Genomic DNA, 15,711 nt, shown 5'->3' with positions numbered 1-15,711 from the left:
AAAAGTTATAAACGTTCTAAAATGATGGGGGTATTAACATGTGTCTTGCATGCGGTGAGAGAAAATGTATACAATTACCTCTATACCTTTTTTCTTTGATCCCCACTTGACACATGTCAATTATTTATGACTTCTCACAATTCTCATTTTTTTACCCTTCATTGAATAACTTGACCCTGAAGTGTACCTTTTAGTTTTTTTTATTGGCACATTTACTTACAAAATAACCCTTTCACCCACTTATATATACATTTCTATCCTTCGCCTTCCCCAAGCCTTTCTTTCCATTTCAACAGTTGCACTGGTTAGAAAAATACTCCATCGAAACCATTTTTTTTCTTTTTCATTTTTTCTTATTCAAGCTCATTTTCGATGAAACTATGTTCAAACTAACAATCTAGATGTCAAAGTGTCATCGAATAGTGCCCCCGAAACTTACGTGCCCCGGTCAAAAATGTGGTTCGCACATCCCCGGGCCAGCCCTGCTTTTACGTTTTATTTTATATGTTTAGGTAGCAACAAGGGACCAACCGATACTTTTTTTTTAATGTGTAATGGGTTAGTTTAAGCCATTAGAAACCCAGATATATCCAGTTACATGTACTACATTATGTGATTATTTTACAAGTCATGAGGATGCTATTTTGCACACCTCTTAATCTAATATACTCGTTGAATTGTGTATCATATTTTTAACCATATTAAATTATTAAATTACTAGTTTTAGAACCCGTGTATATAAAACAAGATTTGTTAATGTGCAAATTAAGATAAGGAATTATTTGAAATAAATTAAAAAAACTAAATTTTAAACATAAGAACATAATTATGTAAAAAGCGTATTACAAATATATTCGAATATATATACAACGAAGTTTAGAATTTACAAATTTGGGAAAAATAAAAAAGGATTACTTTGCAATTTGCTCAATAAAATTGTCATAAGCATGAAAGTAAATTGGTTTTTCTGTAGATGCAGTTAGTCTCAAAAGTAAGCCTTCCGTTATACTCCCTCCGTCTCTCTACAAGTGTCATGGTTTGAAAAACACAATACTTAAGAAAGTTTGAATGATTAAACTTTTTTCTAAACAAATTACTATAATGCCCTTGACATATATAAAAAGACAAAATTTAAGAAAGTTGGAATGATTGCATTTTAAGGGTAAAATTGGAAATTAATTAATAAAGTTTGATAGTGGACATTTATAATGGGACAAACTAAAAGAAAATGTTGACACTTTAAAAGGGACGGAGAGAGTATAAAATAAGCCAACAAAAGAACTATTGATCCCCATCACACAGTGCATTTTCTCTAACATTGGACTTATTTTAAGCATACATTTTTGTTGTTGTGTATGGTTAATAAAATAAGATGTAAGATGACATAAACATAAATTTTAATATTAAAACAACACATGGATGCAAAACGTTGACTTACAATATGGCAAGTACCCATATGTTTAAATTTGTAAATACTTAAACTTCAATCTCATTAGTGACATACTATACTCCAATTGCCAGGTCCAATGCCTTCACGTTTTTACCCATTATTGCAAATCATAAGACCTAATAAAAAACATATGACTTATATTTTATCAATTTAGTAAAAAGTTGCAAATAAAAGAGCTCACTTGCAGCCAATACCACAGTAGCATTAATGTTTTAAAATTTTGAAAACATAAGAAGTTGTTTATGAATCCATTTGAAACATTGATTTTCGTTGGAATGTTTGATACATAATTGCATAATAAATCAAAAGGAAAGACTTGGATAAGAAAACTTACAATAATGAAGGCGTGTTACACTTAATATAATCCAAATTACATTGATAAATTGCAATAGTATTATTCTCAACTAAAATTGTATATTTATATTAATGTTACCGATCCATTAAATTCTTTTCTTTAGTGTGATTTAAATATGTTTTTTACATATGAAAAGATTTTTTAAATTAGATAATATATAAATATACAAAATTTTATTATTATATTACAAAATGTAAATATTTAGAAAAGTTAAAGATATTAAAGAAATTGATTTAATTTTTTAAATGAAAATGTAATCTAAGAAATCGTATATTATTATTATTATTATTATTATTATTATTATTATTGGTAAATTCTTTTTTACACTATTATGCATGACATTATTTATATTATAAATTAAAATTGAAATTGGTTAAATATATCAATTTCATTTTTAGTTTTATTTTTGTCATCAAAATTGCAATAAACAATATTTATTTTATTAAGAACTTTTAAAATGTAAAATATATAATCTTTATTTATAATATGGAAAGTTTCTATAATTTTACAAAAAGAGATTGGTAGATAAAAAAAATAAGATAATTAAAAGAAACCAAATTTAAAAGTCGAAGATGTTATTTAGGAGAGTTTAAGGAAACAGAATTTTTAGATAATGTTAAAGAAAACAAATTTTCAATGAATATGGTCTGATATATTTATTAAAAGAATTTAATCTCCTCATTCTCCAGTCCGTCGGCGTAATTGCTTCTTCTTCAATCTTCCAAGTCGAACAATGTCTTCTATTTTCCGCCCTTCCACTTTCATCAAGCTCAAGCCTTTGATCCAAAAAGGTTACACCCTTCGACCACAAACATTAATCAGAAACCAAACCCACGTCTCAACCATACTCGCCACCCACCTTCTCTCCAAGAAACACGACTCCAACGTTGTTTTCTCTCCAGTTTCCATTCATGCAGTCCTCAGCTTACTGTTCGCCGGTTCTAAAGGTCCAACACTCTACCAGTGTCTTGCTTTCCTCAAAACAAATACCACTGATGACCTCAACTCTCTTTATTCGCAGCTTGTGTCCTCAATCCTAGCCGACGGAAGCCCAAATGGTGGACCTCGATTGTCGTTTGCAAACGCGCTTAGGGTTGACAAAACCCTTTCTCTCAAGCCTTCTTTCCAACAGGTTATGGACACCGTTTATAAAGCGACTTGCAAACAAGCCGATTTTCACAAGGTAACGTCAAGTTTCCCGAGTTTCATTTAACGAGGGAAGGAAAAGAAAAGAAATTAGGAGAGAAAAGAAACGAAAGTAAAAGTTTTAGGAATAAAAATGGAGTTAAAATTAAACAAACATATTTTTTCCTCAAATCTCTCCAATTTGGGAGATGAGTATAGGATAAAATTTTCTAGCCTTTTCTCTCCTCTTCTCTCCCTTTCTCTCCTTAAAAAATCTCTGAAACATGACTTTTTTACATTTTCCTTTCATTTCCTTCCTCTCCCCTTGTTAAATGAGACTCGGGAACACAACGTTATATCATAATCTTTTTGGGTTAATAAGTCGACTTTCATTTTTGATGTAGCTAACATATTATTTATCTATTAAGAAAGGCTGATGAGGTAGCTGGTGAAGTGAATTTATGGGCCGAAAAGCAAACAAGTGGCCTTATAAAAAATGTCCTCTCACCTAGTTCAATTAAAAGTCTCACCAGGCTCATCTTTGCAAATGCCTACTTCAAAGGGACATGGTGTCAAAATTTTAACCAGTCAAAGACAAAAGAACATGACTTCCACCTCCTTGATGGCAACAAAGTCAAGGTTCCCTTCATGTCATGACAAGTAGGGAAGACCAGTTCGTGCGTGAATATGATGATTTCAAAGTATTGGGTCTTCCCTATCAACAAGGTCAAGATGAACGTCAGTTCACAATGTACGTTTTCCTCCCAGATGCAAAAAACGGCCTTCAATCTTTAGTACACAAAATGGGTTCCACATCTGACTTCCTAGACCGACACATTCCATGCCGAAAAGTAAAAGTCGGGCGGTTTTTGATACCAAAATTTATGATCGAATTCGGGTTTGAAGCTTCTGGTATGTTAATGGGATTAGGGCTTGTGTTGCCTTTCACCGGCGATTGTGATTTCACTGAAATTGCTGACTCATCTGTTGGTAAAAGACTAATTAATGTTTCAAGCATTTATCAAAAATCTGTTGTGGAGGTGAATGAAGAAGGTACTGAAGCTGCAGCAGTCACTACAATGCGTATGGCTGGTCTTATGCCAATTAAAGTAGAGAAGCCCAAGAAGGTTGATTTTGTGGCGGATCATCCGTTTTTGTTTGTGATAAGGGAAGATGTGTCTGGTGTCGTGATGTTTATGGGACATGTGGTTGAACCCCGTGTTGATCGAAACAGTAGTTGAAATCTCTAGTATCATGAATACGTTGTCTTTTGTTTATGGTCGGGTTTTGTTTCTTTTTGTGTTTGCTATTGATTTTTGTGCCATTTGGTTTCTTGAGTAAAACTATTGCATATTGAGACGTTTAATTCAAATTCAAGCTAATGATTTATTATAGTTTGTCAAGTTTGTTGCTTTTTTTTAGGGTATTTCTTTTGTTCGTGTGGTGGTTATTTTTTCTTTTAATTGCTTCGCCCATGCACGTTTTAGTTGTTACTGAGGCCGCTGAATTTTGAAGAACAACGGTTATCAATAAACAACTTTGGTGGAATGACATTACAGTTGTCAAAATGGTATAATCCCTATTAATAATATATAATGAACTTACATACACTGTGTTCCAGAGTTAAGTTATGAAGGGAAAGGAAAAAAATATGAAATGAATCAATGAGAAAAAGGTGTTTCAAATATTTTTTTATGAAATGAAAGGAATGAAAAGGAAAAGAAATTGTGGTGAAATTTGTAGTGTTTGTTTTCCATCTAAATTGGAAAGAATGAGAGGGAAAGGAAAAGAAAACATGTTGTATTTACCTTATTGTCCTCACCTTGTTTGTTGTTAGGTGAAATGTTTTGTTCTTTTTCTACCCTGCAAACCTTTATGCAGAACAGCAGAAACAATTCTTTTCTCTTGGATCTGATATATCTCAACTACGCACCAAAGTGAAGACCCACAGTGAAGAAGAAGCAGACTGAACTTGCAATACTACAAAGAGAAATTGGTCTTTCCTTCATTCTTAAACTCATGTAATTTTGACTTTTTGTAATGCATATATTGCCATATAGGTTATTGTGAATATAATATGATAGTATGTAAGACTTGAAATTTGTATTACGATTTCAACAGTTAAAAATATGGAGTTTCCATTGAGACCACAAAGGTAGAGATCATTTAAAGGAATGAAATAGTAAAATTGTAACTTTCTTTTCTTTTCCTCATAACTCGGAAACACATAAAATTTAAACTTTTATTTATTTTCATTAAACTGAGGAACACGAAACAAAATCACAGTTTTTCCTTTACTTTCTCTACCACTTTCATTTTTTTTCTTTTCTTTCTTTCCATTAATTTTCGTTGGAATGTTTGATACATAATTGCATAATAAATCAAAAGGAAAAACTTGGATAAGAAAACTTACAATAATGAAGGCGTGATACACTTGATATAATCCAAACATATTGATCAATTTGCAATAGCAGTATTCTCAACTAAAATTGTATATTATATTAATGTATCGATCCATTAAATTCTTTTTTTGGTGTGATTTAAATATGTTTTTTACACATGAAAAGATTTTTTAAATCTTTCTATTCTAATAAAGTAAAATAATTGTGGACAATTATCATATTTTAGTTAATTCTTACAATTTTTTCCCTCAAAAACTAAATTCTTAATTAACCTAATATATGTGATAGATATCAATAATTATTTAATTTACTTTTACACTATATTTATACTATATCTATACATTTTTATAAAAATAAATATTAACATATTATTTTACTATATATTCCAAAATACTTGGTGAAAGCTAAAAATTAACAACAAACTATGTTTGTTAAAGATTGAAAAGAACATGATTTCAAATGTTATCATTAACAATTTAACATATTATATTATGTATATTGTATAATATTGTAAAGATAAAAAAACTCGAATATGATTTCATTTTACAAAGTAATTTTTTGTAATCATTAAATTATAAAATATATGTTTAAAAATTGATCCCTTTTTTTATAATCAATACATTTATCTATTATTATTATTATTATTATTATAAATTTATAAATTATAAATATATGTTTTAAATCTATCCATTTATATTTCGGTTAATTTAACAAACTATATATATGTTAAAATGTAAGGATAGTAATTTGAAGATATAATAAATTTTATCATATATAATTTCTTAGTTTTTTTTATCAATGATTGTTTCTGGTTTTTTGTGAAGCTTAAATTTGATTTTTATGGGTCAAAAATTGGTAAATAGATTGTTTGGTACAAGTTAACTACATTTAGATCAAAATTTGTTACGGGCCAAAAATAGGAAATGTGAGTATTTTTAAAAGTTTGAGAATGCAAATAGATTTATCGTCAAATTTGTTACGGGTTCAAAGTGTTTACTTGAAAATGTCAAACAGAGGAAAGTTAGAACTTTAAATATGATTCAGGTTTCAAATTTATTTTCAATGGCATTTTTGAAAATAATCAAAAGGCTTGGGATTGGCAAATTGACTATTTTCCCTCGATTATTAAAATTTAAGAAAAGATCGTGAACATTTTTTCTAAATTTTTTAGGGTTTTTTTTGCTATAAATCATTTTCATTCTTCTCATTTTTGTTTCCATTTGTAAAATAATTAGAAAAGTTAAGATATTAAAGAAATTGATTCAATTAATTTTTAAATGAAAATGTAATCTAAGAAATCGTATATTTATTATTATTATTATTATTATTATTATTATTATTATTATTATTATTGGTATTGATAAATTATTTTTTATACTATTATGCATGACATTATTTATATTATAAATTAAAATTGAAATTGGTTAAACAAATTCCACTTTTAGTTTTATATTTTGTCATCTAAATTGCAATAAACAATATTTATTTTATTAGCAATTTTCTAAATTTATAATATATAAACTTTATTTATAATATGGAAAGTTTCTAGAATTCTACAAAAAGAAATTATAAATATGAGCAGGAAAAAATAGCCAAGAATGAATATGAGAATGATACATTATTCTCATTATTTTCTTTTATTAGTATACTAGCTTTAGAGCCCGTATAACATACGGGATGACCTAAATAATTAAGTTACAAATAAAACAATACATAATGTATATTGAAAAATGTATTACATCTATGCTTATATCATTTATAAATAAATTGATTTTATTTATTTCACAAAATGATTTTTTAAAAAAAAAACTTAATAAAAAAAATAATACATATGCAAAAACATACCCAATAGCACTCCATCTATTGAAAATTTATTCTCAGTATTATATATGTATAATTGAAAGAAATTTGGTTATGAACCACTTTCGGATAATACCTCTCATATAATAATAGTCTCGAGCTACACTATGAAAATGCGTCTGATAAGTTTGAGGGGCTTCTCGACATTGCCAGTTGACAAAAAAAAAATAACAGGTTAACCTGTTTAATTTTGTGAATGTTTTGCTATGAGCATAATTTTGTACAACATGTTTTACATACAACATTTTGGTCATTATTCAAGGAAAAATCAATGCTGACCTGGATGTGGCATGTTAGAAGTGTTTTTCATTTTTTCTTAAATTTAAATGGTCATGGGAAAAATACTCAATTTGCAAAATCAAGAATCTTTTAACTATTTCCAAAAATGTCCTTAAAAATAAATTCAAAACCCGATCACATTTAAGATTCTAACTTTAATTTGTTTTACATTTTCAAGTCAAAACTTTGAATCAGTAACAAGTTCGACGATAAATTTATTTGCATTCTCAAATAGATCATTGTGTATTTTTGTTTATCAATGTATTTTGTGTTTATTTTCGTTATTGACTGTGCTTTTTTTCCTTGACATTTTGCCTTTTTGTCTTTATATTTTGTTATATTACTCAACATTGTGTTATATTTTGTTCGACTTTATAAATTTTTTGATATATTGTGTCTTTTTTAGTTATAATTGTGTCTTTTGTTCATTTTCATAATTGTGTCTTTTCGTCATTTTTTAGTTTTTTTCGGGAATGATGGCGAAAATATTTTAGTTTTTTAAATTTTTTTGTTTTTTATTTATATTTTGAGTTATGATTTTTTTTATTATTTTTAATTTATTTTTTAAGAAGTTTTTTGTGTGATCAAAATTTTTTTTCACACTTCTCATTTTTGTATTATAACTTTACCCTATTAATAATAGCAATTATAATTATATTTTTTTTCAATATTTAACAAACACTGTTGTTGATTTTTGGATTTCACCAAGTATGTTGTGAAATATATTCTAACAATGTACAATAAAATAATATGTCAATATTTATTTTTATAAAAGTGTATAGATATAATATAAATAGAGTTTAAAGAAATGTTAATGTGAATAATTTAGTCATGTTGTAGATATAATATAAATAAACAGTAAAAGAAAAGTGAATAATTATTGATCTATGACATATATTAGTTTTTGAGGTATAAAAATTATGAAGATTAACCACAAATCGACATGTGTTTACAATTATTTTACTTTATTAGAATTGATAGATGCGGTTTTTGAAATAAAATAAATATTCCATATAACTCTAAGAACTAATAAATTTCATTGTGACTTATTTCTTCAAAACAAATAATCTTTACACCAAACTAGCAAATAATATGTAAAAGAGCGAAATTCAAGACAGTTTCTGTTTCGTTGAAAAGGTGACATTATATCATCATGGTTTAAAGATTTGGTGACTCTTTACTTTGTGACATAAAGAAGCAAAGTTAGAGTAAAATAAGGTCTCCCGTATAGGAGACTGGGAGGTAAAACACATTTTTCCATATTCAATCCAATAAGATTACATATTATACGCTATGACAACCAAACCATTTAAAAAGGAAAATATATACATTCAAGTTCAAACACACAAACAGCTCGTAATTTATTTTATTACATTCATTAGTAACCAAACCTGAGAAACTTGAGGTCATTTTCATGTCGGGCCTCACTGATATGAACTGTAGCCCTTATTGTTCATGTAGTGAGCAAACTCAGAAGCATATGCACTTCCTTTGTGTGCCTTGTACTTATCCCACCATGTCATTAAACTACTCCCCGGCAAAAATATATCCGGTGACGCCGAGTAGTTTTTTATCTCACCAATCAAATATGCCTCAAATTTCTCTTCAGCGTCGATCGTCCCTCCATTCGCTAAATCTCTCAATGCCTCCTCCACACGTGCCCAAAAACAAGAATCCTCTGTAAGACTAGCAGCTTTGCTCCTTTTCACTTCACTTGATTCTAAAACCTTCTTGTCTTCATCGAACCACGTCTCTAACAACTTATAGTGGTTTGATCTATTATTTATATAGTCTATGCCACCCTTTTTGTAGTATTCGGCTATATCAAGTGGCTCGACTATCTTTCTGTAGTTATTCCCCCCAAGTAGCCAACGCTTACGTAACTTGGCTCCTTCTTTTTGTGGCATTTTGTCCTTCTCTTCAACAGTCTTCTTCCAATACTGGTTAAGACGTCCTTGATGAAGTACAATTTTTTGTGTGCTCTCGATTTCGGCTTTTGTTCTTGGATTCTTGTAGCCATCATAGTAACCCCCCGTTGATTTCCTAGTCTTCATGTACCATTCCATATATGTCAAACTTATCTTCATTTCGTTTAGTGCTTTGGTAGGATCATATGCACTCTTTATATTCTTCCTTCTAATCAAATCTGTATGTTTCTTTTCCATTTCCCCAATTTGAGCATTCGTTATATTATTCAACACATCGACTTCCTTCAATTGCACAGTAATTCCCGCCCTCAACGAGTTCAAGTTGAAATCGCCCAATTCAGAAACCCCACGGTACAATACCTTCCTTCTTATCAAACTCAAAACATTGGAATAATCATAAATTTGTAAGTTACCTGCATTCAGTAACTTCATGGCATCTAGAACCGGCAGGATCGAATCTTGTTCTTCAAAAGCCGTGTGACCACCTGATTCTGTGCAAAATAAAAAAGTACCGAAGGGCTTAGAATCAGTATTTGATGAGAAAAAAGTAGCAACCGGATCCTTCCTTGCGACTACATTCAGAAAACTGGATTTCCATTGTGGGCGTTCAGCGATAGCACGTTGCAGATTCGCATCACCAACAAGAGGGGAACCGAAAGTTATACAGATCGGCCTTTTGGTGTTCTTACCCCCTTTTGATTCTTCCACATCTATGGCATGGTGTAGGCGTAAAGTGGAAAGAATCGCAAGGTATCCACCGAGACCAGATCCAGTGATGATCAACGAGTTATTTACATGCTGAAAAAACATATATAAATCAATAATTAAGGACCCGAGTTTCACTTGATCTTAAAATCCAGATCTTCTATATATAAACACAAATACATACATTCTTTTCCAGCTCTTTGAGGTCATCTCCAAGATTCTGAAACAGATCAACAGCAGCTTTGTTAATCTTGCACGAAGAGTTGACTTTTGTTGAAATGAAGTTAACGACTTGGTGGTTCTCAGATGAAACTAAACCGAACTCTCCGTTAAGAAATCGGTTAGTATAATCAGTGGAACACTTGAAAGCCAAAACATTGTGTCCAGAACTAGTGGTATGGAGTTTATAAGTCAAATTCGTCTCCAAAATCGTCTTCGAAATCGCTTGATAAGCATGGGGAATGATATCAATGCTGCCAAGAAACTTGCCAAGTTCCACTTCACTGCTAAACCTGCAAGTTGTATTGGATCAAAAGAAGAACTGATTATTGCAGTACGATATTAATCAAGTTAACAAACTTGAAATCCAATTATTAAGAGTCTATACAATGGATTGAGATAAAACTTACATGAATTTGCTCATCTTTGATTCTGATTTGTTGGGTGTTTTTGTTTTGTTGATGTTAAAGATGATGGAATGGGACTTTAAATAGATTCTTTTTTGTTGGATGTTAAAGAATAAAGAAACTTTTAAGCATTTGCTACGAATGTTCGTGGTGATTGTTGATGCATTTTAATAACTTTTTTGTGAAGACGAAGACTTGGTGCCTCTCTGATTAAAGTCGTCGCATATGTCGTTATTCATTAGAGATAATTAAATATTCTGGTTGATATTAATGATGTCGATAATTAGTGTTTAACAATAGATTCGTTGAAATTAATGTTAGACTATCTCCAATGGCAAAGAAAAATGAAGCCTTTACATGCCCTTGATGATGTGGATTGATGATATGGATGAGAGAGAGATGAGAGAGGGTAAAGAAAAGCGAAGAAAGAGGAGCAGGAACAAGAGGTTGTCCTCTCCCGGCCCAGTAGTTCCGCAACTACTACCGTGGTTGTTGCCAACGGGGATCCCCCATTCCGAAAGGTTACTAGGCCGGCCGTTAGGTCCAAGGCGCTCGAAGAAGGCCACAAGTGGAAGCAACCGATGCTTTGGTCATTCAGTTGACTCCTTGCAGCCAGTCCGTGCTTGCTGTCATGCTGGCAAAAGCGGTCAGACAGTACGCTCACTAGATCCAACTATTACACACACGGAACACTAACCCTTAGCTAAGGTCTTAAAAATAGAGAAGAAAATGATGTTTGTGAGTGAAAATGAGGGACCCACATGAAAATGGGAGGAGTTTTGATGTTAGGTAGCTTATGTGGCATTGGGTATGGGAGAAGGACACATGATAAGGGCTATGTTGCATTGTGAATAGTCTTAATCTAATAAATGAAATGGGATGTGCTTGTACTTTGTCTTTTTGATTATTTTTGGGTGGTAAAAAGTAAACGAGAAATTGTTTGATTATGGACGTGTGGGCCATAGGTGGGGAGCATGTGTAGGGCGACGCGGTTAGGTGGGACCAACTGGTAATGTCCAAGTCATTCATTAAGGCACCAATAGAAAATTAGAAATTTTAAAATTTTCAGTTTTTTAAAGGCAATTGGCACTTGTACTTTAAACCAATAATAATTCTTTGTTTAGAATGGTCAACCAAAGCGAAAATTTTTATAAACAAGACTATACGAACCGTTATAAGCAAGATACTAGTAACGAACACAAAGAACGTCTTCACAAAATAAAAAGCAAAAAAAAAAAAAAAAAAAAAAACAACACTTAACCCACCACTCGTTACAACATAAAATTAAAACTTCTCCATTTCTCCCAAGTTAGGCCCGCATTTTTCCCCCGGTTCTTTACCCACAAGAAGCTTAACGCTTTAATCTCACCGACCACGCTCCCAATGGTAATTGGTTTCCCCTGGTGCACGAGTGCATTTCTTACCCGCCAGAGACACCAAACCGTTGTCATACACACCGCATGAAAAGCTTTTGCTTTCCGTTTTGATAGTTGATAAAACCGATGCAACTCCAACAAATCTTTAATCGAAAAAGCAAAAAATGGGCTTATCTTAAACCAAGACGAAATGATACACCACACCGATTGGGCAAATTGACACGAAACCACCAAATGTTCCGCCGACTCCAAATACTCTTCACAAATAGGGCAAATAGCCGATGACACTATAATCCCTCTTTTAACCAACTCAACCATAACCGAGATACGTTCCATTTTCACTCTCCATGCGTGAATGACAACCTTTTTTGGGACCCAATTATTCCATTCCAAAACAAAGTTATCGCTCGTATTTCCAAGATCCTCGATCTCGGACTTCATACTTCTAACCGAGAACCCGTTTTCTTTATCAAGACTCCACATTAGTCGATCTGATCCCTCACTCAAAATAACTGGTTGGCAAGCTAATAAAAGACACTTAAATTCATCCATTTCATCTAATCCTGCTGGTTGTCTACTCCATCCCCACTGGCCACACACTTCATCATCATACATCCGTAACCGATCTAAAACAAAACAACCCTTTCTTGTCTCCAATGCGAAAAGTAGAGGGAACCTATAAAAAAGGGAGCATCTCCCCGCCAGTTGTTGTACCAAAACAAAGTATTCATCCCATCTTTTACCTCATTACTGATCATTTTTTTCAAGTCAATTCCAAGAGCTAGAAGTTCCTTGTTAACGTTCACAATATGTTTCCAAGGTCCCGGTTTGGAAACCTTAGCCGGAATGAACGACCACGACCTCTCTGAGTGATGTATAGCCCATATAATTTTTCTCCAAAGTGCATCCTTAAACCAATAATTCTAAATTACACATTTGAAACCTTTTATCTAATAGTCAAATGTCACTATCAAGTGACCTGACAATTTAATTTAGAAGATCAAATTAATAGCTCATATCAAATTAAACACGAAAATATTTTGGCATAACTTATCAATTTAATTAATTATGAAAATAACTCAAAACTTGATCAATTCGTTCTTAACCCTTATATGAATTCTTTGGGGTTATATAGAGGCTCGATTCTAATTAGAGTAAAACATAAAATTTTATTTAAATAATTAAATTAAATTACATCTCTATCTAATAAATAAAATAGATAATTATCTCTAATTGCAATAATTAATTAATTAATGAGATCGATCCATTAGCTCGAACGTCGGGAATTAACTCCAACAATCACCCCCTTAATTTCCGAATCGGAATAGGCGGATCTTTAACTTCAAACATGTTTGTTTTAATCTGTTTGATTTGACCCACGATCTTGACCTTCTCGGCTTTCACAACCATATTGGTCATCATCATCTTGGTCTTCACTTCATGGAACTTCTCTTGATTCATGACTTTGTTCTTTCGGCTCTCCCGAACTCGACCTCCTTTATGACCTTGTCCCCGACCATTACCTCGGCCACATGAACTTGCATAACCGCTCATTTGGTTGCGATTATTGTCATCTAATCTAGCGAACAACAATTTTCCTTGATCATCTTTTGTTCCCGAATCATTTAACTTTTTTTTTTGAATCGGCGCGGATTCTTAACATAACCCGGAATCTCACGGTTATTTAATCGTGTATAACTGATTTCTCGTTCGAAACGCCTTTATCATAAGAGTTCTTCTTCATACAAACATCACACTCGTTTCCCGTTGCTCGACTGAGACTAACTATATTATCTTTCAAACTTGGTATAAAATACACATTGGATAAATCCCGATCACCTTCGGTTTTTAATTTTAATAAAATATTCCCTTTACCGCATATATCAGCACACGACCCGTCCCTGAATTTTACCTTACCAGTTATATTTTTGTTGAGTTCGAAAAAATATGACCGGTTACCTGTCATGTGGTTCGACGCTCCGTTGTTGAGATACCAAGTGCATTCTTCCACTTTCTCGGCTTCAAGCCTTTTAGGGTTAACTCGTTCTTCGTTTAAGTAAACCGTCTAATGAAGATTTAAATAACCTGCCTGATCACGATCGGCTTGTTCTTTCGTTTTAGTCAGATTTGCTTCCTGATTTGCTCATCTTCGTTCCAGACACGAGGACGCGAAGTCCCATCTCGTCACACCGAAAACACTTAATTTTAGAGCGGTTTTTCCGTTCTCTTACCCGTCCTTCGGTTTAACTTGATCCTGTCCTCCGGTTTCCCGACCTCTTCCAGGTTCCCATGAAATCGGCCCACCTCTACCTCAGCTACCGGATTGATCATACGATTTCCCTTTATAACTACTTTTTGATTGATTGAAAAGTAACTGACTTTGAGACTCAGAAGCGCGCTCTCTCACTCATAAACGTTCCTCAAATTCCATAAGTCTTCAAACATGTAACATCCTACTTTTGGTTATTAATAAAATAAATTTCGTTTATTTTATAATGGGTGTTATCGGTTTAGATGAATAGAATATGAGTTGGGCTAGTGTTGGGTGAATGGATATGGGTTATGAACTTGGGTTATGAAAAGAAAGAAGGAAAGACCACGGGCTTAAGCCCATGATCCATAAATATATAAATCCTTAATACCCATTTAATTCTTCATTTACACATATCCCTTACACCACCCAAAACACACACTTAAGATCTCTCTCTAGTTCTCTCATTCTCTAGCCGAACCAAGAAAGAATCAGAGCACCGGCCGAGGTAATGATAGTTTAATATTGTATGAGCTTAACCTGTTAGATATAGTCACGAAACGACGAGCCGACACCGTTAAACCGTTTAAGTCACGAGATCCGAATGGAATCGGGTATAAACCGAACCTATGATGAGCTTAGGGGTGACCCTAGCTCAGATCTAGATCGAACGGGATGAAAAACTGTGAAAAACGAGTTAAAACTCGTTTTTTCGACGTGTTCGCGGTTTTCCGGCGGCCTTCTGGCGGCGGCGCCGGAAAAGTTAATACGAGGATGTCAGGGAATGTTCTGACATTCCCTGACCTAACCCTAGTTCGCTAAGGGTAACTAGCGAATTAGAAGTAATTCGCTAAGCTGATTCGTCTGTGGGAATGTAACGAATTAGCTTCAGTTCGTTAGGGGAAAAGATAGCGAATCACCCTTGATTCGCTATAGTTAAAAGATAACGAATTAGCCCCAATTCGTTATAGTCATTCGTTAAAGGAGATAACGAATCAGAAGGTCTAGTTCGCTACCTGGACTGGTTCGCTATATGAACTGGTTCGTTAGAGGGTCCAGTTCGTTACCATGACCAGTTCGCTAGGATAATCCAATTCGCTATGAACCAGTAACGAATTAGAAGTTTAACTGAATGACAGAATGGTCCCTGGACTTAGAAAAGAATGATTTAATTACAAAGAAGCCCTTGGACTTTTAAGTGGCAAATTAATTAATGATTCAAAATGCTAATGGAAAATGTGATAAGACAGTTAATAGAAATAAAATTTTTCCAGCTCGACCCCAGCCAGGGGCTCTGCCCCTTGGACCCCGCTAGGGGCTGCCGCCCCTAGAACCCCGCTGCCAGGGGTGCTAC

General features: G+C 32.8%; 2 protein-coding genes and 1 pseudogene across 2 annotated transcripts; 1 reads left to right on the top strand and 2 right to left on the bottom strand.

Annotated features, from left to right (window-relative positions):
- Nucleotides 1–2,538: 2,538 nt before the first annotated feature.
- Nucleotides 2,539–4,245, top strand: LOC143547090 (serpin-ZX-like; annotated as a pseudogene).
- A 4,649-nt stretch (nt 4,246–8,894) lies between these two features.
- Nucleotides 8,895–10,896, bottom strand: LOC143547102 (senescence-associated carboxylesterase 101-like). Its single transcript, XM_077038607.1, has 3 exons — nt 10,734–10,896; nt 10,289–10,616; nt 8,895–10,197 (listed from the first exon to the last, which is right to left on the bottom strand). Exons 1-3 carry the CDS (start codon nt 10,745–10,747, stop codon nt 8,896–8,898), a joined length of 1,644 nt encoding a protein of 547 aa, XP_076894722.1. The 5' UTR covers nt 10,748–10,896; the 3' UTR covers nt 8,895.
- Nucleotides 10,897–12,001: 1,105 nt separating this feature from the next.
- On the bottom strand, nt 12,002–12,721 carry LOC143547098 (uncharacterized). Its single transcript, XM_077038604.1, has one exon. The coding sequence runs from the start codon at nt 12,719–12,721 to the stop codon at nt 12,002–12,004; it is 720 nt and encodes a 239-aa protein (XP_076894719.1).
- Between the last annotated feature and the right edge of the window lie 2,990 nt (nt 12,722–15,711).

Source organism: Bidens hawaiensis, unplaced genomic scaffold (genome assembly GCF_021521415.1).
Source record: "Bidens hawaiensis isolate Kalapana, Puna unplaced genomic scaffold, B.hawaiensis_p1.1 tig00014615_1, whole genome shotgun sequence".
In the NCBI taxonomy this organism is placed as follows: domain Eukaryota; kingdom Viridiplantae; phylum Streptophyta; class Magnoliopsida; order Asterales; family Asteraceae; genus Bidens; species Bidens hawaiensis.
This window is presented reverse-complemented; position numbering and strand designations above follow the sequence as displayed.

Bases quoted from the DNA above. Each gene is read 5' to 3' on its own strand.
- LOC143547102 (XM_077038607.1), bottom strand. The intron at 10,198-10,288 runs GTATGTATTTGT...ATGTTTTTTCAG, and splicing joins TCAAAGAGCTGGAAAAGAAT to CATGTAAATAACTCGTTGAT.
- LOC143547098 (XM_077038604.1), bottom strand. From the start codon at position 12,721: ATGTATGATGATGAAGTGTGTGGCCAGTGGGGATGGAGTAGACAACCA.